Raw genomic sequence first — 25030 nt, 5'->3', positions numbered from 1 at the left:
TTTTTGAACCAGGCTGTAAACATGTTTATTTCTGCTGTGAAGTTGGTCTTTTTAACATGAGAGTCTATGGGGATTCGCTCTATTTTCTAGGCCCTAGTGGATTAAGGGGGAATTGCACTTCCATTTTATGCACTTCCGCATAGGCTTCACTTTTAACTGCTGCAGGCTCCATCCATCATATGATCGAGACACAGTTTATGTGAGTTTATATGTTGTCGTCTCCTGCAATTCTTGCTGCAGCGCCACCTCTGGCAGGGAGTGGAACATGTTTTTTAAAAGGTCCAATTTGTTTTAATAGTGCAGTGTGAACGCAGCCTCGGACTGAGTCTAGCAGGCTATCCTGGTGCAAATGCGTAGAGTTGGTACCATGTGACTGGCTGATTACATATATGTTAAGCAAGTATTTGCTGGAGTATTATCACTTCATTCCCAGTGTAAAAACCAATAAAAAGCCGTTCCAAATGCCCCCCACTTCTGAGCTGCATGAAGTGAAGCTGTGGGTGGAGATGAAGATGGAGAAGGCTGAATTAATTCCACTCTGCGCTGGTACGACGACAGCAAATCTGACTGGCTGACTGTTTTCATGTTGTTTTTTCTTATTTTAGACAACCAAACATACGTTCTAAAGCACAAAGAGATATGATCGATGATGTCCTCATTAAACAGTAATTTGCATCTTCTCCAATGCTGATCCAGCTGAATCAGCGTTTCCCTCAAAATAGCTTCCACATAAATGGAACATTTCAGCCACGCGAGGGGGGAGGAATTAGAGTTGATCTGCTGGATTAGACTGCATTTCTGCTTTTAGACGCCACTTCTGAAGGAGCGTTTTAAGCCTTTCTGCTTTTTCATGTCGCAAACACTCTAACCATCAACATGCTGTTGCTGTAAAACGCTCAGGGATCGCAGCCAGCATGCTGTGGGTGGGATCAGGGAGACCTGGGAGTCACAGGTGGCTCAGCTCGAGGGAAACTTATCACAGGAGATGCTGTGAACTCCTGGGACCAGCTGTGTCAGTCGACCTGAGAAAAACAAGTCTAGTGGTCATTATTTGAGGGGTTATGGTCTTTTTATTTATTTATTTTAGTGCTTTATCAGGTTGAGGTGAAGAGGGATCATTCTTAGCCCATCAAGTCCTTCCCTTCATGATTTTCATCTAACTCACCTCCTCAGCATGAATGTGATGCAATAATTCTGTCCTTACATCACCTGAGGACATGAGTGATTCATTAAGTCTACAAACACTGTTGCACAAACACACATACTAGTATGGAACAGCACAAACACGTGCTCATACGATATTGGCTCAGCAAAAACACACATCAGCACACTCCCACACACGCACAAACTTGAGTGTATCTGTGTATAAAACACATCTGAGACACTGTGGAAGAAGGAGAAGAAGAATCATCCGTGGACGCAGACAAGTTGCATTCATCTTCTGCATGCGAGGCTGCTGCGTGCGTCTGTGTGGGTGCGTTAGTCCCTCTCGGATGAGCACAGACGGCTGAGGATGCAGCTGGGAGCATGAGTTCTGACCGAGAGGAGTATGACATGGTCTGTCAGAAAGCCGTGACCCTAATTGTTGACCTCTGCCTGCACAACAGCACCCTGTTGGATCCGAGCACCTGTCAGGATTTCCTCTTTGTGCTGACCACTCAGGGTTCTGACCACAAAGAATTGGGTAAGTAATACAATCAACTCCTGCTCTGCAGTGTGCGGTGTGCAAGGAAATGGCTTTCCGTGTGTGCTTTGAGGGACTCCTTGTCCGTTTGTTCCCTGGAGGAGGGCTAATTGTAAAGGATTTGCTGAAAGCTTTTGTTGGACGTGAATGGCAGAGATGAGCCGCAGTCAGCTGTTTTTGTCGTTAAGCATGTGGTTGTCCTGTTCTTCCTTTTGCTCACACATGTGGTCACAGATGCTGCGATGGACCACTGCAAGCCATTAATGAACCCTAATGAGTTTTTTGACCCCTCGAGGGGCAGGGGAAGATACAAGTGTACACAGCAAATTCACATTTACTCCCTGTTTGCTCCAGAGAGGAGAGTTTCTTTAACCTTAATAAATCAGCCAGAGGCAGACTAATGCCAGCTGATGCTGTCCCAAACACTGAGACTTCCACTGAGAGAAGGAGAAAACAAACCCCTTTCAGGATCGTATGCTTCACGCCTGTGTGCCTCACAACTGTAAACATCACTGTAAGCAGCAAGGTTGTGTGTTTTAATTTGCTCTGCAAAGTTTCAGCACCCTGAGAGGGATTTCTGACTTATTCATGAGGGCTGATTTACACATCTGTTGCAGCTTTGAGTATCTGTTGCTTTGGCACTTGTTGTGAGCTTCAGCCTCTCTAAAGGAATAATCCCTCCTTTAAGTGTGTTTTGAACGCAGCCACTCTGCTGTAAGCCGCCGGACTTTGTGCATCTTTATTTAATTCCGCTCTGTCAATACGGCCAATGACAGCTGAGTTTTTGCTTAAAGCAGAAGAAACTTAATTGAATTTGACAATAAAATGCTGCAAAAAATGACCAAAGGTTGCATAAAGGACTGTCGAGTGTTGCAAACTTAACACCTTTAAACTGTAAAAGCTCTAAAAACTTGTAAAAAAAATGGAAAGAAAAGTTCAGATTTTTTAATAGGAAGCCTTTTTTTTTTTTTGGCCCTTTCACTAATATTTGCCATTATTACCATTTTATGTGTCAAAATTAGAACATCTTCAGCTTCCTGGTATCTATAAGGACAGTGGTTCTCAAACTGAGCCACAACCCCTGAGACACCACAAGGTTCAATCCTGCAGCCGTCCTCTGATCATGGAAAACTGTCAGAGAAAGGAGAATAAGGTGGTTTTTGATGGCTTCTGTCCACAGCTGTGACAAGACACCAACATTCCCAAAATCCGCTTCTCGCGCAGGGTTAATGCGTTGAGGTCAGGACCCCTGTTTTACAATTGGCAGCTTTTACAGTGAAACATGTTAGCAGCTATTTTCAGGTTGCATTTGTGTAATTGTGACATAAATAGTGAAATAAATGCCAAATTCAGATTTTTAATGTTATGATTATAATATACATATTTTTAATAACTTATTTATGCATTCATGTGTTACAAAAGGTGCTAATTTCACACTTTTTTCTGCAATAAAAGTTTAATTTTGACCCAAATCTTACTGATAAATGTGTTTTGTACAATTATCTGGCAACCCCCTGAAATAATCCCATGACCCCCAGTCTGGCAACCCATGTCTTACCACTGGGTAGAAGACAAGTAGCAGGTGTGTTTTAACCTTTAAGTGATGTTAAATGTCTCAGAATCTGTATGTGTAAATATTTAATGTTGAGAGATATTAAACTCCTATCTGACATGTCGGATGTGTACAGGAAGTGAGTGGCATATTAATATCTGGGCATTGAACCAATGTACTTTATCATGTAACACGCCTAGCACTGTAACATTATGCAATGTCTTTTCCCACCTACAGTTGTGCTCATATGTCTTCGTCCCCTTTCATTAAAGAAAAGGCTGAATTTACAACAGTCACTCAAATAACTGGAGACTTAAAAAAGGAACAATAACTAAAAAATTGCAAAAATATAATTTAGTAATTAAATACACTGTTTTTTCATTTAATTGAGTTGAAGAAAGAAAAAAACAAACAAACAAACAAATGTGTCCTGGACAAATGAGAGACTTTTCTGTTGAACAGTGGGACAAAATACCTGTCAACAGGTGCAGAAGTCTGACTGAGAGGAACAGAAAACACCTGACTGGAGCGGAAACATTAAAGGATTGTTCAACTAAATATTACTTTATGACTGATGGAATATGTAATAAATTATTTTATATGTTTGCTTTTTAGAAAAAATATTTCTATTGAACCAGAATTAGAAAATAATGTAATGATTTTCATAAAATGTTTATTTATTATTACTTTAGTCAATTTCAGCTTATTTTACATGCAGCTGTTTTTTCCTTCTTTAATGAAAGGGGATGAATAAATATGAGCACAACTGTAGATCATAAGTGATGAACTACTTCCTCTTGTCTTTGATCAATAATCCTATTTTTAATCTCTTATTAATTCTGTCATTGTTGTGAACCCTGATCTTCTTCTATTACTATTTTCTCATGTTTATTTTATTTTGTTGGCCTGCAAACAGACATATGATGGAAATTAGCTTTGCTATAATCTTCTTCATTTACTTTTTATATGGCAACTAACATCCACTGTCCCTTTTAAAATATTAATAAAACAGGACAAAGCATTTAGACGTTTATATATATAGTCTGAAAAATAAACATAAAAGTCACATTTTCACCTGCAGCTGTTTTAAGGATACAAATAAAAGTCTACCAAGACATATAATTTTGTAGCATTTATGAGATTTGTTGCAGATTATAAATCCAGAATTGTCTTCTGTACTCATTCGCAGATCCATCTCATTTAAAATTAATTCCTAAACTTGTTTTAGCTTCTGTGTTCGACAGAAAATGAGCGTGTAGCTTGTCTGCAGGTGCAGAGCAAAAAGGAAATATTTTTCTTGGCATCTTTTTCGAGGATGGTTCCCTGTTCACTGAGTGAATGTCACACCAATCCTGACCAAATCCACTGTCACCTCACATCATCCTCAGCGGAGGAATTGAACGTACATCACAGTGCCAGTGGCATCCACCACTGAGCTGTGGGGACACTAAATGCCATTGCACGTTATGAACTCACTGATGTAAATTCCTTCTGCCACGTGGAAACTAAAGACAAGCTGCTTCTCATAATGTTGGAAGATGTGTAGGTTGGGGGGGTTGGAGAAAATGTTGTCTTGCATGTTTTTTTTTTTTGTGCAACAAAGCGGACATCCTGCAGAGAGCAAACCTGAGTCAGACCTATACTGGAGGCTGGAAATGAAAAGACAGTTTCTACATACTGGGGAGGTGTGGCAAGAAACTGTTTGATAAGCAGATTAGCCATCGAAAGCGATAGTGATGTAAATTATTCCTACTCTTACTCTAAAAAGCTTTTTAAAATTTTTTTTTTATTTCCACAATCAATAATTATGGTATTGTCTCCTTTATACTACGGAAATGGCAAACAGCCAAATATTATTTTCCTTTTGATCGTTATATTGACAAAACAAGTTCATTTTCTTCTTAATGTGGACACTTTTCTCAGGATAACGGTAAAATTTATCTCACCATAACGAGAAGAATAAGGTGCGTTTAAAAGTCAGCAGTGTATAGGCGGAGCCTCCGTGGCGTCACCTGTAGGTTTGTTTGGAGTTCCTACTGTCACCATCTTGGCAGTGTCACATGTGCTGTCTCTCAAGGAAAATACAAAAAATGGGCAAAGAAGTAGAGCTGTGAGGGGGCTCTGAGTATGGGGGCGTGTCTAACAGGAGCTAACAGAGCTAACCAGCTAAAAGAGGTAACACAAGCTAAGCCATGTTGTTAACCGGCTAAAAACTGTGGTTGCTCGACATTCCTCCTTCTTAGGAAGAGGTAGAGCTGAAAGGGGGACTGTGAGCGTTTAGGTGGATGGTTGATGTCTGTCAAACTCCGACCTGCCTGTAGCTAAGAGCTAAGAGCTAACTGAGCTAACCTAGAGCTAATGGCACCTTATAGAAGCTAACCAGCTAAGGGAGGTAAACGGGCTGAAACTAAATTTCTCTGTTAACCAGATTAATACTGCAGTTGTGCAACATGCTGCCTTATTGAAGCTGGATATCGGATACATGTCAATCAAAAGGACACGCCTCCAATTATGTTGAATTTCTGGATTAAATTACTTCTAAACGGAGGGATTAGGAAAAAAAAAATTCCCTCCACCACAGTTGTCATGAAGGTAAACCTGGCCTTTTAAGCTTAAAAGGGATTTTTGTCCCAGGCTGTAAAAAAAAAAAACGCGGTTGTGCTACGCTCTTCTTACTTGGAGCAGGAGATCTGGTACCTGTCAATCAAAAGGACACACCCCTAAATATGCCAAACTTTGAGATTAAATTACTTTTAAACGGGCGAGTTAGAAAATAACTCACTCCCCCCACAGTTTTCCTGAAGGTAAACCTGACCTATTAACCTAAAATGGATTTTTGATCCAGGCTGTATGTTTATTCCTGCTGTGAAGTTGGTCTTTTTAACATGGGAGTCTATGGGGATTCGCTCTGTTTTGGAGTCCCTAGTGGATGAAGAGGGGGAACTGGACTTATTGGCACTTCTGTTACACCTGATTTCATTGATCCAAACAGACCCCATGACAGCTGGGAGGGGGGCTGTGGGTGGAGATGAAGATGGAGAAGGCTGAATTAATTCCACTCCACAAATCTGACTGGCTGACTGTTTTCATGATGTTTTTTCTTATTTTAGACGAACCCCACATTCGTTCTAAAGCACAAAGAGATATGATCGAAGATATCCTCATTAAACAGTAACGGCGTTATGGTCATGGTGTAGATGTGTAATTCTGTGAGTGAGTGGTTGGTAGAACTTAACACCAAGACAATTTCACTTTTTGTCAGACTTTATAGAAGTAAAATCGGATGTATTGATCATTAATAGACGTTCATCTGACGTCAGCTGCATCCAGTGCTGGCTTGACTCTGCTGAGACAGAACAGCTCTGGACTGGGATGTCCTTTTGACCTGCCAGTTGAGGTGTTTGGTAAAGACAAAAGTAATGGCTCCCTCCCAAACACTACTGGACTTCAGTAAGTTCCTGCTCATCCAGCCGTGGATATGTTCCCAACTGGTCATGATCTGCTTTTCAGTCAATCACTTTAAAGAATAACTTTTGGAAATAAATCTACCCTTGTTGTCTCTACTAGCTGGTTTGGGTATGTAAAACCTAATGTAATAATTCATTATCTTATTGTTTTGATCACTTCTCTGTTGTTTTTAACTGCTGTTGCAAACATGATGATTTTCGCTGTTGTGTGAAAGACTTTTTTTTTTTTTTTTCTCGTGTGAACTTTATTCCGCTAAGTTAGGCGTAATTCCACATGACTTTAGAGTGTTTTGCATCATCTCACAATGCAGACTTTCAGCTTTGTCTTGAACCTAAACCACGGTTATTTCCATCAACAATGAGCTTTTCCCAAGCTGTCTTCTTCTTCTTTGATTTGTCCTTTTCGCCGGTTGCCTGCCACTTATTCAACTCAAAGTTGCACCAAGGATTTCTAGTAATATTTATTTACAAAATTACATGTGTAACCGACGCAGAAGATGGACAAAACTGTCCGTCCTTCTGCGTAACTGTCTTCAGTTTTGAGCACAAGAGGGCATTCAGGGAGTGATTTTCAAAAGAGTAAATTGAAGGCCGGCTCTAGGAATGCATACATGAGGGGGCAGACAGAAATATGAAGGGGCCATCATGTGTGCATGTCATGCTTCAACTCTTTTTGTTGTTATTATTGTGTTTTCTTAATGGGGCTGTTAGTCGAATCCAACACTGTGAAGAAATGGATTGCACTTTGTCAGGCCTCTAACCTAAGACCTGTCCAGCTTGGGTGTCCCACCAGAAACTAAAGCTCCTGCTGGTATAGCTCCTAGGGTCACTGAGGCACGCAAACCCCCTGACCACAAAGGTGGCAATCCCTCAGTGGGGAAACGGAATATAAAAATTATAGATACATTAAAATAAGAAAAATATAACAAATATCAATCATCAAAGTTTTAACAACCAAGAACATAACAAACGTCTCATTAGACAGCCAAATAACAAGAAAGCAAAATATTAAACTAAGCTGAAATAGTTAGGTCAGGGGTGCCCAGCTCCGGTCCTCCAGGGTCACAATCCTGCAGTTTTCCATGTATCCCTGCTCCAACACACCTGACTCAAACTAATCAGTCATTGTGCAGAACTTCATCAACTGTTGGATCCATTTAATGGAAGCCAGGTGTGTTGGAGCAGGGATACATGGAAAACCTGCAGGACAGTGGTCCTCCAGGACCGACTTGGACACCCCTGAGTTCGGCCAAATTACTAACAACCAAAGCAGGGCAGAACATCAAACTCCAGAACACAATAAGGAGGCAGTCCCTCAAATAATAAACTCAAACGTTGGTAAAAATCAAGAACAAACAACAAAAACAGACTTTAAATTATTATTATTATTATTATTTTTAGAAAGTCATCTCCTACTCTACAATAACAGTCTCTTACTTTTCTGCCCCAAAACTCTGCAGGTGTCCACACACAGTGGACAGATCAGTTTCATTTGGACATTTCTTGAGCAACATCTGTTTTCCAGAAGAATTTCATTTTTCAGAGAAAATGGAGGCAGACGCAAACATGAAGCTCTATATGAGCTGCAGAAAGGAGCGGGAGTTGTTACATACTCCAAGAGAAGCGAGAACTTTCCTGCTTCTCTTGGAGTATGAGCCAAGAGAGCTTTCTGTTCTTGCTCTCGAGGCCACAAGAACAAGAAAAAAAATTCTTCTTCTTTTTCATCAGGTCCATTCATCCTCCAGGAGAAGTTTCATCTGCAGCAGGGAGGTATCATGGCGGGTGGCGATGTCTGCTTTTATGTGAAATGAAGCCGGTTGTTTCATATTTAGCGAGCAACTTCGAATGCGGCAGGGCAGGTTGTGCGCGCGGCTGGATCCGTGTGTTTTAATGCCACATGTTATTAAAATGTTCGTACTTTCTCACCACCTCAACCAGCTGTTTTACCAAAACAACCTGTTTTACGTGCAACCAGAAAAATGCAGATGCAGCAACGGTCCAGCTCGTGCTTTTGCGTGTTAACCACACCCACCTCAAACGTCTGATCAAGAGAGGAACTGGACACACAACTATCAGGCTACTTGTCAACTCATTTGCATACTAAACACGGATTGTTGTTCACTGCAATGTAATGCTGTAAAACCAGCATGTAGCTCTGTGCAGAGTGGAGAGATAGGTAGTTTCTGCATTTTTAGCGGATTTGATTTGAGGGGGCAAGGTGTTTGTTTGAGGGGGCGGTCGTAAATTTATCCAGAGGCGTTTCATGTTGATACTTATAAAAAATGTTTGGAATTATTTGAAAATGTCCATAAAAATGATGAAATAGAAGAATATATGATATGGACTGAAGATTAATAATAACATATAATTTTGTCTTTGTTTTCTGACAGACCTCATAGAAAATGTAATTAGTCCAATGAAACAAAGCAAAACATCAGTTTGACTTTTATTTTAATGCATAAGATTCGTTTTGATCCTGTGTGACAGCCCCAAAAGGAGACAATTGGTTGGTGAACGTTCATCTGGTCTCATATTTCTGCAGCCATCATCATCTTCACATTAGCACACTCATCCCACCATAGCCAATTTCCCCACAAACTCCCCGCCGCTGGCCGAGTAACCCCTCGCTTGCTGCAAACCGATTATGATGAGATGAGGAGGACTAATTAGAAAGCCATGGACTTCAATTCCCTTATCCTGATGTGGCAGGAAGATAATAAGCTGCCGTCTTTATTGAGCAATTTGTTGAATCCAGAACTGGCTGATTGTATTCCAATCAAGTCACGGCGGTGTGCCCACCTGCGGTTAAAGCTAACTCCTGATGTTTTAAGCCAGATAAATGAAAGCCCTGATCAGCGTCTCACACTCTGCTGACTGAACACTTCCCACAGATCAAGCACCTGCCTTAGATATTGATATTCACTCCAGAGCCCTGATAAAGGTTACAAAGCCCGTCCCTTAAGCCGGTGTAGCTTCTAAATAGCTGAATGCACCTTTCACCCCCTCCTCCAAACACTCAACCTGATTATTCCACTTTCATTATCAGCTGCCGCTTCAGGTGTGTGGGCTTGAATCAGCGAGGCTTATTTTTGATCATGTTATTTCTTGCAAGCCTGTCTTATATCCAGGTTTATTAGGCAAGACCTTAGCTGGCAGCGGACATTAGCATCAGCAGATCATTCATTTAGTTCCCACTGCTCTGCTCCACTGTGTCGGCGGTATTTGCAGGAACGGATGGTGCATTGCAGGTTGAATCCAAAACAGAAAAACAAGAACATCAAATTAACTGCGCTGTGGAGATTAGCCGAACCACTGTGCCTCTCAATAATTCATGCCCACTGTCTTCTGTCCTGGTATTTTATTGATACAACATTTCACTGTGGACCACAAAAGCAAACTGGAGACAGTCCACTTCTGTTTTGTGAGATAACACGCAGAAAAATGTCAGTCTCAGCTGCCATGAAAAGACCACACGCCAGTTCTCAAAGGCTCGGGCTATTATTGCTGCAAACATTAGAATAGTAGAGCACATTCATGCACCTTTTGTAGCATTTAGCAACACTTCACCCAGCATTTAATCCCCCTTCTGTAAAGTGAGCAGCTGTAAGATCGTCTAACGTCACGGTCTTTTATTAACCTGGAGTTAAAGTCAGTTAGACATGGCAGACATGGCAAAGAGCTGATTTGGACTCAGTGAGGCCGTTCAGGAGGAGGAGACAATAATGATAGGCCATGTGGAACACATTTTTCATTAAAATGAATGCTCTAAAGACAAAAGTCCAGCAGTGGCTGGAATATAAATCAGCTCCTCTGTGAGAGAAATCTGTGAACGGAAACGCCTTCATCTCTTTCTCTGCGAGGGTCTTTGGTGTTTCTTCCCCCACATTTTAATCTCCAAGCTCAAAGGCAGCGCGGACTTCCCTGAAGGTGTTAATTTCAAGCGCCGCTATCTGTTCCCCGGTTCAACATCTGCGGAAGGACTCTGAATGTGAATGAATCTCCATGAATAAATGATAAAAATCCTTCCTCTTGGACTCGTTAGCGAAGGCAGCAGCAGTGTGTCTCTTACCTTTCTGCAGAGTGTCACAGGACGGGGCTCTCTTGCAGGATTCTTCCATCAACTCGGGTTTATTTTGTTTCTGTGAATTCTTAATTTAATGCAATTAATTTAATTTTTTTCTTATATTAATCTTTTACTTATCAAGTTTGTTATCAGGTTCAGTCGCAGAGTCATGCACAGATTTGAAAGTGTAAAAGTAAAAATTTGCCTGACACACCAGTGAAAACACTGATGGAATTACAGATATAGATAATTGATGACCCGGAATGAATTTCTCAGTCATGTGATCTTCTTGATAAGCGACTGTCTCGCTCTAACATGCAAGTGATTGATTATTTGACATGTAAAGACGGATCCAGGGTGCGATTTGTTGGGGGGGACGAGGGGGATTTACCCCCCTCTGCTTTTGATGCTCCCCCCTCTGGTCATTCATTTTTTTTATCCCAGGGGGGGAATAGACTAATGTTCCAGTCTTTGGTCAAGGCTGTCAAAAAGCTGTATAAAAAAGGTCAAACAAAGCGGAGATCCCTCCCCATACTAGACTGTTCTGCTAAATTTATAGGTAAGGGCAATCTTTTAAATAGGCCAACATTTTAGGAACATTATGCTGACTTTTATTTTTATTTTCCAGATTTTTCTTCTAGTTTGGAATGAGGAAACCTGTGTGAAAGATAACATGTTGCCAGTTATTTTATAAATAAGAGTTTTTAAAATGTCCCCCTCTCTGTTTTTTTAATAAATCCCACACTGGATGGATCTATACCCATGCTGCGTCTGCGTTTACAACATCATAAAGTTTCAGAAATCTGGAAATGCTTTGTTATAAACCAACCAACCAGAAGGAAGTACTTCAGCATAACCGCGTTGCAAGCACGTCAGGTCTGGAAGAGATGCTAGTCAAATCTCTGCAAACCCACGCAGAGCATTTGGCGGTGATGCTGTAACTGATCTTACACAGACGCCCTGCGAGTATAAATCCAGTTTAAGTCATGAAAAAAATGTTCAGTAGTTGTGAATTACTTTACCGACTTGTAAAGTCGTTATTCCTTGTCTCCACTGATTCACTCGCTGTCTTGTCCTTGCTGCTGTTTGCTAGCTAGCTAATTGCTAAGAAGGGACCAAAAATTGTGCAGTTTCTATTCTAAACGGCACTAGTATAAATTTATCAGCAACATAACATCGTATTCTTTTTTATTTGTGGCTGAGTAAAATGTGTGTCCCCTCAAGGTAGCCGTAGAGAAGGCAGCTAGTTGACAATGCAGCTATATTAACTTACTTGAAACACTGTTAGCGTTAGCTGGTTGCTAACTGATCCAGCTAAAGGAGTTACTCAAATGGTAAAGTGGTAAATAGACTTGTTAGCTCTTTTTCCAGTCATATTTACCACTCAAAGTGCTTTACACTACATGGTACATTCACTCATTCACACACACACACACACACACACACACACACACACACACACACACACACACTCATATCCCGATAGGCACATTTGTGTTGAAACTTTTACAAACAAACCGGACATACTGTAAAGAGAAACCGATGTAACCGAGCTTCCTGCAGCTCGCCTGACTAATAATGGCTAACAGAATCAACATTTTTATTTGCTTTCTCACTACAAATCCCACCGACCTGGATTTTTTATGGACATGGATATAAAAGCGCTTTGATAAAGGTCGATTGTAGGTTTATTTATTTATTGATGTATTTTTTGTTTTGTTGTCACTAAAGCAGCCATGTATCTGACATAAAGCATTTCCACACATACCAGGGTCATATCTTTGTTAAATGTACTGCATTAATACAGTGATATTAAAACCCTTATAATCACTCCAAGCGCTTTTACATATCCATGTTCACCTAAGTGAACTTTTTTGCCTGTGTCTTGCTTTAAATAAAAATAAATTTTAAAAAAAGTAGCAGGAAATTAAATGCTAAACTTCTATATAAACAGGCAATTTATTGACATATTGATGAATTAACAGTGAACTAATGTTCATTAATTGATGATCAATTGGGGGTCAAGTAATCACGTAAATCAACACTGAGATCATCATTAGTTCATGATGAGCAACAGGAATTCATGATAAAGTCTTTATGAATTAATGCATTAGTTCATCATGAGTTAATCATTACTTAAGTATATGATTAAGTATATGATTTGTTCTTAGGTTTTTAACACTGTGCGTCTTTAACTTGTTTTATTTGTTCTTTTTACCTAATTTGAAATAAATAAATACCCAATAAAATGTTTTATTTGTTCCTATTATTTTAAAGACATAATTGTTTTATTTTATTTTATTTTTATTTTGTGATAGTTGACTCATTGCAGCACTTTAATTATTTTCTGCTTTTAGAATGTGCTTTATGAATTAAGTAGTTTGGATTGAAATAAATAAGCATAAACATTTGTACATACTCTGATGTACATCTGTGCACACACATGAATACAGAAATACTCATAAAAACTAATATAGCTGGTATCAACAAATTTCAACACCAGTTTTAAGAAAAAGCCTGTGAGACCAACAAACAGCACAGGAGGGTAAAAGTAAATTTTTAAGTTTGGTTTTAAATGTAGATGTAGTAAAACTCCACTTGTTCCAGAAAACACGACCACCGGATCTGCCTGCAGGAACACGTAAAAGATCTGCATCTGCTGAGCTGAAAGGTCGTACACAGTATGTTACTGATACAGCTCCATGTTTCACTGTCATACGGTGCAAACAGAAGTCAGCCTGCATTAACCAATAGATGAGCAAGTTTTCTTCTTCATTGCGTGTCTTGTCTTCAGTAATTCTCAATGTAGTCGTTCCTCTGGTGAATATGCTGATGGATTATTAAAAAGGTCTGGTTTGCTTTAAGAACAGTACACTAGAATGTGAAAGTAAACTCAGACCAAAAGAATGTTGCAGCCCACAAATTATAGCTCGTCTAGCGGAGGAATGAGGTGAAATATCACCATGTGTACATAGCAATGTGTTAGCTAACACCAAACACCTGCCAGGGGAGAAAGGTGACATGTCTCAGCTATTCTGAACAGTAGTTTAGCTTGAAATGACCGCTCCTAATCAAACTCATGATTATTTCATTCTGCTTTTTAGTTTTGTTGCTTGTGTGCAGTAGCGATAAGACACCAGTTTTCATTTTTAACAGACACACCTTATTCATGTGAATAGAAGTGCCAGCAAACATCTAAATAATTCTGCACATACAGACAGAAACCACAGGTTGGCTCTGGAAATGTGTAGCTCTCACTAGAAACCTGCTGTGTTACTCAGACCATCACACTGGACAAGGCTTCTGCTGAGCTTTTGAGCAGCAACATCGGTTTATTGATAAAGAATCAGGCTCCAAGCGAGCAGCACAGCATGAGTAAAGGAAGATGGAGAGTCAAGCAGCAGGGCATGAGAAAATCTTTTTTTTTTTTCTCCTCCTATTTACCGTAAAGCTGAGGTAGGTGATGTTGGGGAGCTAGCAAGATGTGAAAGCTGCGCCCTGTCTTGGCTCCTCCCCCTCTGGTTTTGATCCTTGTGTGATTTGAAGCTTTTTTCTTATCTTCACCAAGGAGGTTATGTTTTTACCGGCGTTTATCTGTTTATGTTCAAGTTATGGATGGATTTTAACTAAATTTTCAGGAGTTGTTGGAAATGTGAAAAAGAAGAACTGATTTAATTCTGGTGGTGATCCGGATCACCGTTTGGATCCAGGAACTTTTATAGGCCATGTCGAAGGTTTGCTCTCTCAGAGTGTTTTCCTAGTTTGCAGCTTTTTCCACCAACGATTTTCTCTTACTCATCTGTTTAGCAGGAGGAGGAAAATAAACAGAGCTGGGTCGGGAAATCCTTCCTACATTTTCTCAGCCATGTTTGCCTTCCGAGTTTCTTCTTCACTATTTTGTATTTTCATCCTAACACGCTGTTTATATGCAGGGTGTGGCTATCAGGTATGTGCTGCTGGAGGGGGAGGAGGGGAGCCGGGAGAAGAAGCTTACGAAATATAAGAAATAAACAACTTCAATTCGGTCTGAACATTTGGATTGGTCAGAGTTTTTACAGATTTACAGTAAACTGAGGGGTCGAACTATATTTCTTATTGTTCATGATTATAGAATGTATTAAATGTATGTATTGCCTACAAGAGCTTTAATTAAGCTAAAAACCAACAATAAGCTGCAGATCCTCTTTATTAAACTTGCTGTCTTCATATTGTAAGAGTTTAACGTTGAATTTTTTCGAACATTTACCTCATTCTCAGACAGAGATGCACAAAGACGGGACTGTAACCTTTACGCAGCCGCCATAATTTTTTCCCGCTCATTTTCCAACAAGCTTTGACATACTACACAATGTCATTATGTTGTCATGACAGAAGCTGACGAGAGAAAATATTTTTGATCAACTTTTTTTTTTCCATTTAGCCTCATATGACATGCTTTTGTCACTCTGCGCACCTCATCTGTCTCTGAGTTTCATGGCTTGTTCAGTTCATGCAACTGTTTTGTCATAACGGCTTTTAAGCTGTCCGTCACGCTGAAAGCTTCAGGCCTCCGTTGCCGACATTCTTTTCATGCTCATTGGGTTGATGGTGTGGAAGTAGACGTGGGGTCTGCACATTTCATCACACAAATTAATGTGCAGTCTTACAGGGTAATATCACTAAACTGCTGAATGCCAAAAATGTTTTGTAGTTCCCGGGAAGACTGAAACCAGAAGTGACACTGGAAACACAAACCAGCACCGGGGATTGATGAGGATTTTCTCTGCATATGTGTGGAACAAAGAAAACATTAAATCCCTACAACACTTTATAGGGAGCATGATAGTCATTTTACTGGCATTTTACTTCACTTTTAAAGGGTTACAAGCAGTAGTGTAGTCCAGGGTATACGCGGGTATACAGAGTATACCCACTTCCCTGTAGGGCTGGGCGATTAATCAGATTTTAATCTCAATTACGATCTGGGTTTTTAACGATGATAAAAATAAAAAGGTTTTTTTTTCTCTTTGCAGTTTCCTCTCCTGCTGTCTTCAGCTGCTAATCGAGCGTCTCTGGCATTGCAGCGCTGTGCTGTAAACTCCTCCCACAGCCGCTTTGCTTTCATTCAGACACTGTTGCCAACTTGGCGACTTTCTCGCTAAATCTGGAGACTTTTTTTGTTAAAAGTGACTAGCGACAAATCTAGCAGCTTTTACTGGAGTTATTAGAGACTTTTCTGGCGTTAAAGACGCCTGGTGACATGCTGTTTGATTCAGGTGTGCTGCAAGTACAAGTTGCAGGATCGTAGATGTCAAAACTGGATTTGGGCACCTCTGGTTTATTGAGAAAACCTGACTATGGATTCACAGGAAGAACACATGTAGATGAGAAATAAACATTTGTATTGAAACTAAAAAGTAGAACTCCAAAAATAAAAATGAAGCAAGACGGAAAAAGAACTGACACATCTGTTCAGTCAAACCTGTGTAACTGGGAAGAAAAAAATGGATCCCAGAGGACATTAAAAGGAGTATTTTTGTTTTTTTTCCCAACTACATGTGTTGGATATAAGTTTAGGAGTCAAGGACAGCAAATTTAGGACATATTTTGGTGTCTTTTTCAATTAAATTTAATTTCATCTTGATAAATTATTCAGGGGCTGCACGGTGGCACAGTGGTTAGCACTGTGGCCTCACAGCAAGAAGGTCGCTGGTTCGATCCTTGGCTGGTTTGGTCAGTGGTCTTTCTGTGTGGAGTTTGCATGTTCTCCCTGTGTGTGCGTGGGTTCTCTCCGGGTACTCCAGCTTCCTCCCACCATCCAAACACATGCATGTTAGGTTAATTGGTCACTCTAAATTGCCCCTAGGAGTGAGTGTGAGTGTGAGTGGTTGTTCATCTGTGTGTGGCCCTGCGATGGACTGGCGAGCTGTCCAGGGTGTACCCTGCCTGTCGCCCAAAGCCAGCTGGGATAGGCTCCAGCTTCCCCTGAATTGGAATAAGCGGTTCGGAAAATGAATGAATGAATAAATGAATGAATAAATTATTCATTGCCGATTTATTGTGATTGATTTTAGGCTTATGTGTGTGAACTTTAAAATTGTCTTTCTTTTACTTGTGCAGCACTTTCGAAACCATTTACGTTTATAAAATGTGCTATATAAATAAAGTGGATTGGATTGGATATTTATGATGATATTTTACAATAGTGAAGCACAAATTCTGGTTTCTTTTACCTCTACTTTGGTCAGTCTGGGTCACAGCGAGACGCTCCTTACAGGTGTGTTATCTACAACATGTTACTGTCAGTAGAGGTGTTGATTGTCTGTGTACATGCCACTGGGCGTACACGGGGATCCAGAATTTGTATTTGCATATTTTTTCTTACTTTGTTTCCCTGATCTTTTAACTGGTTATTTTCTTAATCGTGTTTGGTGATCATAGACATGGTTTTATTGAACATTTGCTGAGTTTCTGGACTTCCTGTGAATACACGTCTGTCATTATATTACAGAGCTGATGTTAAACCTGGGAAACCAAATGTTAACCACTTAATTCCTGGTAACATAGACGACAGGATGCAATACGTTAAGCTAAACAGTTGAGCTAAAAATACAAAGAAAGAGAACTGAAAAGGCAAGATATCTGGATAATAGATCACTAAAATTGCACAGATTTATCCCTAATCCTAACCCAGAAATTTTCACCCACTTTTGTCCATATTTGATTTTATATAACACTAAGGATGAGATTTAACAAAACAATTTTAACTTTAACTGTGTGAAAACTGCTGTTTAAAGCTGTTTATTAGTTTATTGTTAGTAGACCAAAACTTGTTAAAAGAACTATTAAAGAAAAAGAATATTTAGGATTAACAATTTGATTAACTGCAAATTTTCATGCAAATAGTTGTGATTAAAGATTTTAATCTTCACTCAACATTAATATATATCCATGGGCATGATTATTTGTACTAGTTTATTTTGTTCCTTTTTTTAGATAAAAGGATAAAGTCGATGCAACTTTTCAGATATAAATCATCTGAATGTTGGATACAAACCACTGTGGTGTAACGTGCTTTTGTCCTTTAATATTTTATTTAACTTTCATCAAAGCGTCAGTGTGTAAGAATTACTCCCAACTAGCGGTTTGCTAGCAACCAAGTAGCGCTCTCTGGTGCCTCGCCGTTTAAGCGTGTAATTACCACTAACGAAGCCACAGAGTCACAAATGTGAACATGTCAACATCTTGCCCAAGCTGGAAAATCCCTCCAGGTAATGAGCTACAAAACGATAATTAATTCTGTCTGTTATTAATACCGATAAATTACAAGCAAGTATTTGGTATCAAGCTAATGCTAATGGGTAATGTCATTGTGTGAAACCGTGTGAGAGGGAAGACATCAACCTCCCCCTCATGACAAATCCGCTGAAAGAAATGATGAAACATGAAGAAAAACTCAGAAAATACGTTCAAACGAAGCACAAGTTGGCCTGCTGGTAGGACTTCTGTGAAGAGTAACAACTTTTCCACAGTAGGCTAGCTAATTAGCATAACAGTAGTTAACGTTAACGGCAAACGATGCGACTCAAATGGGAGGAGAAAGTAGCTGGACGACCTGCTCTGTTTCAAAAAAAAACAGCAAAATAAACGTCACTGTTTGACTGAATGAACTTACCTGTCCAGCAGAAAGCTGAAACCTCTGCATCAGTTTTTATTTCCATCATGGAGACTCTTGTTTTTTCCTGGTTATGATTTCCTTTTTTTCCGCCAACACACGGGGAATCACAGCTAAAACGCATCAGGCTAACAAGTTTATCCTCTTTCAGCTTCCCTACTCAAAGATGGTGATGCAACATGACAGCCTTCTGTTGGATGCACTGCCACCAATGTATCATTAAACAACTCATTTGGATGTGATTGTTATTTGACTTTGGTAAAATACGTATTCATTAAAGCAGTGCTTGATTTTTGCTAATAAAAAAAACAAATTAGTCAGTCAACATTTATCCATTTATTTATTTCGCACATGGTTTTGTGCAACCTCACACGAGAACAAAACAAAACAATTAAAAAATCTTTAATGCGCCACCATGATAGAAATTTAATCCAACCATTACAGTGAAATAAACCTGCAGGCACTTTTTCAAGATCAACTTAAAACTCCCAACATTAAAGTGGAACTACACCTCCTTATTTTTGCGTAGCTCCACCCACTGTCACCTACAGCTGTAAGCTGGTTAGTAGGTACCTGAACTTTAGTTTAATATTAAATATTCCATTTATATTACAATTCATTCTTGTTCACCAGCACCTTTGACCATCATGCATCAATGAAAGTTGCAGCTTCCTCTTGCTCCCAGTGGCTAAAAGTTCATCACAAGGTTCACAGAAAGACAGACAAACGCCCACCCTCGTACCTTCGTCTCATTTAGATTCACCAAATAACCCAAAAGGCATGCTTTCGGAGTTTAGGAGGAAACCGGAGCAACAGGAAAACCCACACAAACACAGCTGTTTCCAAGTGAGCTCCAAAAATGTGCCCCATCAATTCAGTTCGAGACCAGTCTCGCCTTCAGTCCAGACTCTTGGTGTTCATTATCGCCCAGAAAGGTGGTTTCATAGATCTCAGTGGCATTTTTTGGGGAAGTTTATTTGTTGGGGAAACAATTTAATCTTTTATTTACTTTATTTTATTGAGTGTATGAAATGAAACAATGATCTTTTTCTTTGAGGAAGATCTCTCCAGGCATTAAAGATGCAGATGGAGAAAGTCGAAAACATAACGCTTCTCTGCCAGATATAAAGCAAAACAGGCTTCACAGATGAAATCACAAAGATGGAATCAGACTCGTTTCATTTTCTGCTTAATATGAGACGCAGCAAAATGTGCTTACATTACCACACCAATGGAAAAATACGTGTCTGGCAACTTTATTTCTGAATAGACTCTTTTCTGTCATTTGCAGTATACATCAATCTGTTGGTTTCCTGATATAGGCTATTATGAATTGGCTTTCATTATGTTTTTTTTCTGTCTGTAAAGCGTCTTGAGATGGCATTGCCGTGATTTGACGCTATATAAATAAAGTTGAATTGAATTGAATTGAATATAAGCTTGGACAGTCAGTATTAACCGTCTAAGCCCAATCATGTGACATGACAACCAGCCATCGAGTTGATATACCAACCAGAATACAGCCTGCAATTCCTCCATCACATATAGCATCCATAAGGCCTGCTAATATGAGAAAGGATATTTATATATTTGTTATCATGGCTTAGCAATAGTGCGCTCCAGGTGATGTGGATCAGTCTGGACACACTGACTGCCAGAATTTCCAGCAGTATTAGCTGAAACAGCTCCCCTGTGTGCTGCTGCCTCTTCAGTCATCCCTGGACCAGTATACGGTCCTTGTCCTTTTCCCACAACACACCAGGAACACTCCTGTTAACCTGAAGATGTTCTGGTCCATCTAATTAGCATGATTTGGCCCTTGTCAAACACTGATCATAAATCATCTACTTCAAGGAATAAATGCTGTCTTGTTGATAAAGCTGGTATAATTCATTTAAAAATACACATTATTAACTTGCAATGGTTTTATCTTGTGACTGCCACACCTAGCACCTTCACAACTGTTTTTATCTAGGTATTGTAGATTCAACAAGTTGTTGGAAACATTCCTCAGAGGTTATATTCGCCATATTAACATTAAACTTCACCCAGTTTCTGTACATCATGATGAGAATCTCCCATTCCAAGCTGCTCTGAAGACCCTTTTACGGTGGCTGAGAAGTGCAAAACAAATTAAAATATCAAAAAACACATTTCAACAATTGAAAACAAAATTACATTTTCGAAACTAATTCACAATTTCAAAAAGAATTGATAAGTGATAGAGCCTGGAAACACAGTCACCACCTTCGACCAATTCTACTTGTTCTTGTAATGTTTTGTTATTTTGGGAGCTGCTGACTCACACAACGTGAAGCAATTCTCAACACTGGCCCAGCAAAGAGTTGGTGCCAGGACAGAACCAGTTTGGAGAACCAGGAACCGGTGCTAAGTCTGGCTCTGGCTCCGAACCAGTTCTGGAACCAGGTCAGTTGAAATGCCACCATGGACCGTTGGAGGACAGTGAACTCATCGTCATGGTGGAGATGATGTGAGCTTTGTGACATGGTGCATCATCCTGCTGGAAGTTTCCATCAGAAGATGCTACACTGTGCTCATAAAGAGATGGACATGGTCAGCAGCAGGACTCAGGTAGGCTGTGGAGGTTAAACCATGTCATACTGGGACTAAGGGGACCAAAGTTCCAGTTCCTGTGAGTCTGTTAATTGTAGCCTCAGTTTCGTTTAAATTCAATTCAATTCAATTCAATTTAATTCAATTCAATTCAATTCAATTCAATTCAGCTTTATTTGTATAGTGCCACTTTACAACAATTCATACATATCCTATAATAGAAACCAACTGATTGCATTGAGTCATGACTTGGATCCAATCCCTCATGCTGAGCTGCACGCGGCGACAGTGGGAAGGAAAAAACTCCCCTTTAAAAGGAAGAAAACCTCCGGCAGAACCCGGCTCAGGGAGGGCAGCCATCTGCCTCGACTGGTTGGGGTGGAGACGACAGGAAAGACAGATCAACATGTACAACTGCACTTATTCAGGAAGACCTGCGTAAAAAAGGAGGAATAAGTTAAAGACGGCAATATTGTCATAAATTTATACATTTATATTTTAGAGAAATAGAGCAATAGAGTTTCCTGTTCTTCAGAGGGACACCTAGTGTGATCTTCTGCTGCTGGAGACCATCTGCTTCAAGGTGTGTGTGTCATCTCCAACCAGTCTACCTTTTGCACTTTGGTCCAGACAACACTGGACCAGGGGTCTCAAACTCCAGTCCTTGAGCAGGTTTTCAAACACACCTGAATCAAATCAAGCAGCTTACTGTCAACATCGTCACAATGACCCATTCACTTCATTCAGGTGTGTTGGACCAGGGAAACAATCAAAACCTCCTGGAAATGCGGCCCTCGAGGTATGGAGATTGAGACCCAAGCTATCTGTAGACCCTAGAGATGGTTGAGTGAAAATCCCAGTAGATCAGCAGTTTCTGAAATACTCCAATCTTTCCTATAGCTAGGGATGGTTAGCATCCCTTAGTTATGCTGCTATAGGTTTAGACTGCTGAGGGACATTTCCTGATACACTGAGCTTCTTTCTTTTTCTCTTTATCTCTCTCTTTTATCCCCCCCCCCCATAACAGTGTTGCATCATTAGTCTCATTCGGACAGAGACGTTCTAAGAACTGCGTTCTGAGAACTAATAGCGTTCTAAGAACTGTCCTTCGCCAGAGAACCGTGTCACTTTGCATTCGGACATGAGTCGGAGACCCGATCGCTACCGATCTGACGCAACCATCTGCGACAGTGACGTGTTATTTTAGCGCCACTCAGCAACAAAACAAACCGCGAAGAGGAAAACACCACAAAGGAGCAAAAATGGAGAGCGACAAGGCCATCGTGTTCTTTGTGTGCTTTCGAACCCCCTCTGGATTTCCTCGGCTGAAAAAACGGCCAGCAGGGCTCTGACTTCGTCGTCCGTCCACTTATCAGCTGCGTTCTCCATGCTTCCGTAAACAGTGGTTTTTAAAAATGGCGGGGTCTGACGATGCGGAAATTAAGTAGCGGCGCTCAGCGCGAGGGCGTAGCTATCACCTACGTCAGCCTGCTTCGTCAGATGCGTTCCTACAGAACTAAGGAAAGACCCGGAAGTTGAGTAGGCGCTGAAATGGTTATAGGAACTCAGGGGCATGGTCCCTAAGTTCCGATCTGTCCGAATGCGCCAAAGAACTGAAAAGGTTACAGGAACGTCAAATGGTTCCTACAGTGGGAAAGAGGCTATTAACATGTATGTCTCCTGTCTCAGCAGGTCTTCCTGGCCGGGAGTAGCAGTTCCTGTTGTCTGTTGTCTTTCTGTCCTCTCCCCCCCACACAGCAGAGGCAGATGGCTGCCTGTCCTGAGCCGGGTTCTGCCGGAGGTTTCCTTCCTGTTAAAAGGGAGTTTTTTCCTTCCCACTGTTGCCAGTGTGCTTGCTCAGGATGGGAGATTGAGTTGGACTCAACTCAATCTGTTGGTTTCCTTATATAGGCTGTTATGAATTGGCCTTCATTATGTTTTCCTCTCTGACTGTAAAGCGTCTTGAGATGGCATTGCCGTGATTTGACGCTATATAAATAAAGTTGAATTGAATTGAATTGAATTTCCCATTAGATTTATTAGGAAAGCTTCCTGAAAAGAATGATCTCAGGTGTAGGTGACTAAATGTGTTGAGTTACTGCCACGTGATTGGCCGATTAAATAGCCTATTTATGTTGACAGTCACACACCTAATGAAGTGAATGTACATCATGTGTAACTGAAATTTCACACGTGTCATGTGTGAGCAGAGGAAGTCTGGTCCCAGCGGTGAGTTCGTCGTTTGATCTGCTGCCTCTCAGTGGTGGATGTGAGGAGGTTTGCATCCTGCTTAATCTCTTACCACATACATGACAAGATAATGAGGTGGAGGTCTAATGCATTAAAACTTTACCCACTAATTAAATAGAGACAATGCGCACACAGAGGGCTAAACAGAATATAAATACCAGTGCTTAAGGGACAAATCAAGGATGAAATAAACATGCAGCAGAGCATTGCTTTTTATACTATGATGCCTGCAGTGTGATGAATTCTGCCGCCGTGTATTCTGACAGTGATGGAGGATGTTTTTCTTAATTTATTTTAGGGTTAAGCTAAAGGGGACAGGCAGAAATTTTTATATCAAACAATGCTTTAGTTCACCACACAATGTGCAGAATATCTCCTTCGTGTGTGTGAGGCCTGTTTGTGAGCTGTTAGTCACGTAGAACACGAGGGCCTTCGGCCCACCTTGGGTTCAGACTTTATCTTTCCCATTTCCTGGAATCTCTGTGGCTGTCTATATTTTTTGTTTTCATTTCTACTGCCATTAACTGCCCCCCAAGGTAACGTGAAGCACATGAAGTGCAATCAGCGCGATGGGAGGAGGGAGGGACAAATTGAATAACAACCTCGTGACAAAAGAGCAGGAGGCACGGAAAACCGGTGCGCACTTGATTTGTTGTCAGCAGCTGATTATTCTATGTAAATGCATGTAAATGTTCAGGAATTTGTAGCTTTGATTGTGCGGCTTTCAAGACATGGATCATCTTTTATGTTAAATCACAGAGAATTAATTTTTTACCCTTTTTGTGCGTAGAACGAATGCAAAGAGGTGCAACATGCGATCTGCAGTGACATTTCACCTCGTGATCGTATTAGCGCCCTCTCCGAAGCAGCTCCTGCCTAATCCCAAATGATGTTACCGAAACTGACAAGAATTGATGGGATGACCTTATAGATTGTCCACTGGTGAAAAATTGCTTTGTGGTTTCACATGAATGTCTGAAGATGAGAAAACAAAACTCGTTTCACTTCCACTTAAAACTTAAGAGCCCTTGGAAAAAAAAATCTCCTGAGAGTTCCTGAATCAGTGGAAAAAGTGGATTTATAACATTAAGTCAGGCGACAAGTAGCTCTAATAATCTTTTATACAACAGACACACACACTCCATCATACATTAACAAATGCATCCATTAAATTACGAATTTTAATTTATCTTGATGGTACTTGATTGATGAGCTGCATATAGATTACATTCTGCAACAAAATGACTTAAAAGCATCATTTCTGAGAAAGACAATCAAGTTTCTCCCAGAAAACAAAGTGGAAACAAACATGAGGCAAATGGACGTTTAAAATTCCTCAAAAGTTAGAAATAATTTCCACAAACATCCTGTGACAGATAAAGGTAAAGTTAAAATGCAAGAAAACTTCAAGATAAATGTATTTAACAATATTTATCCACTGAAAAGTGAGACTTTTCTGTCTGGCTTTTTTTATTTTTAAAATATTTTGTCTTTGGTTTTATGTGTTTTATTGCTAGGTACACGTTCTCTTTTTTTAAATAATTCATAGCATTATCCTTGAAGATAATCAGCCGCGACTGATAGTGATCTGATGTAATCTAATTCATATCTGATATCTTTCCTTCATGGCTCGAATTTATGTATTCATTTCTGTAGCAATTATCTGCAGAAATTGCTACATCATAGAAATCCTCCAATAATCAATGTGCTGGATGATCCAGTGGATGATTTGCAATATATTCATGCTTAGGGGCTGGAGCTTCAGGCGTGATCAAATTTACTGTTT

At 40.2% G+C, this 25030-nt stretch overlaps 1 protein-coding gene across 1 annotated transcript in view; it reads left to right on the top strand.

The window, feature by feature from the left end:
- Positions 1-1527: 1527 nt before the first annotated feature.
- syt6a (synaptotagmin VIa) overlaps positions 1528-25030 on the top strand; it is a gene marked incomplete at both ends in the record, with an annotated part of 109006 nt that continues 85503 nt past the window's right edge. Inside the window, one exon of the mRNA XM_079238730.1 lies at positions 1528-1684. Coding sequence (XP_079094856.1) covers positions 1528-1684 — 157 coding nt within the window. The remainder of the gene's footprint in view (positions 1685-25030) is intronic.

Source organism: Telmatherina bonti (genome assembly GCF_933228915.1).
Source record: "Telmatherina bonti genome assembly, chromosome: 4".
In the NCBI taxonomy this organism is placed as follows: domain Eukaryota; kingdom Metazoa; phylum Chordata; class Actinopteri; order Atheriniformes; family Telmatherinidae; genus Telmatherina; species Telmatherina bonti.
The sequence above is the reverse complement of the archived record's forward strand: the minus strand, read 5'-3'. Positions and strand labels throughout refer to the sequence as shown.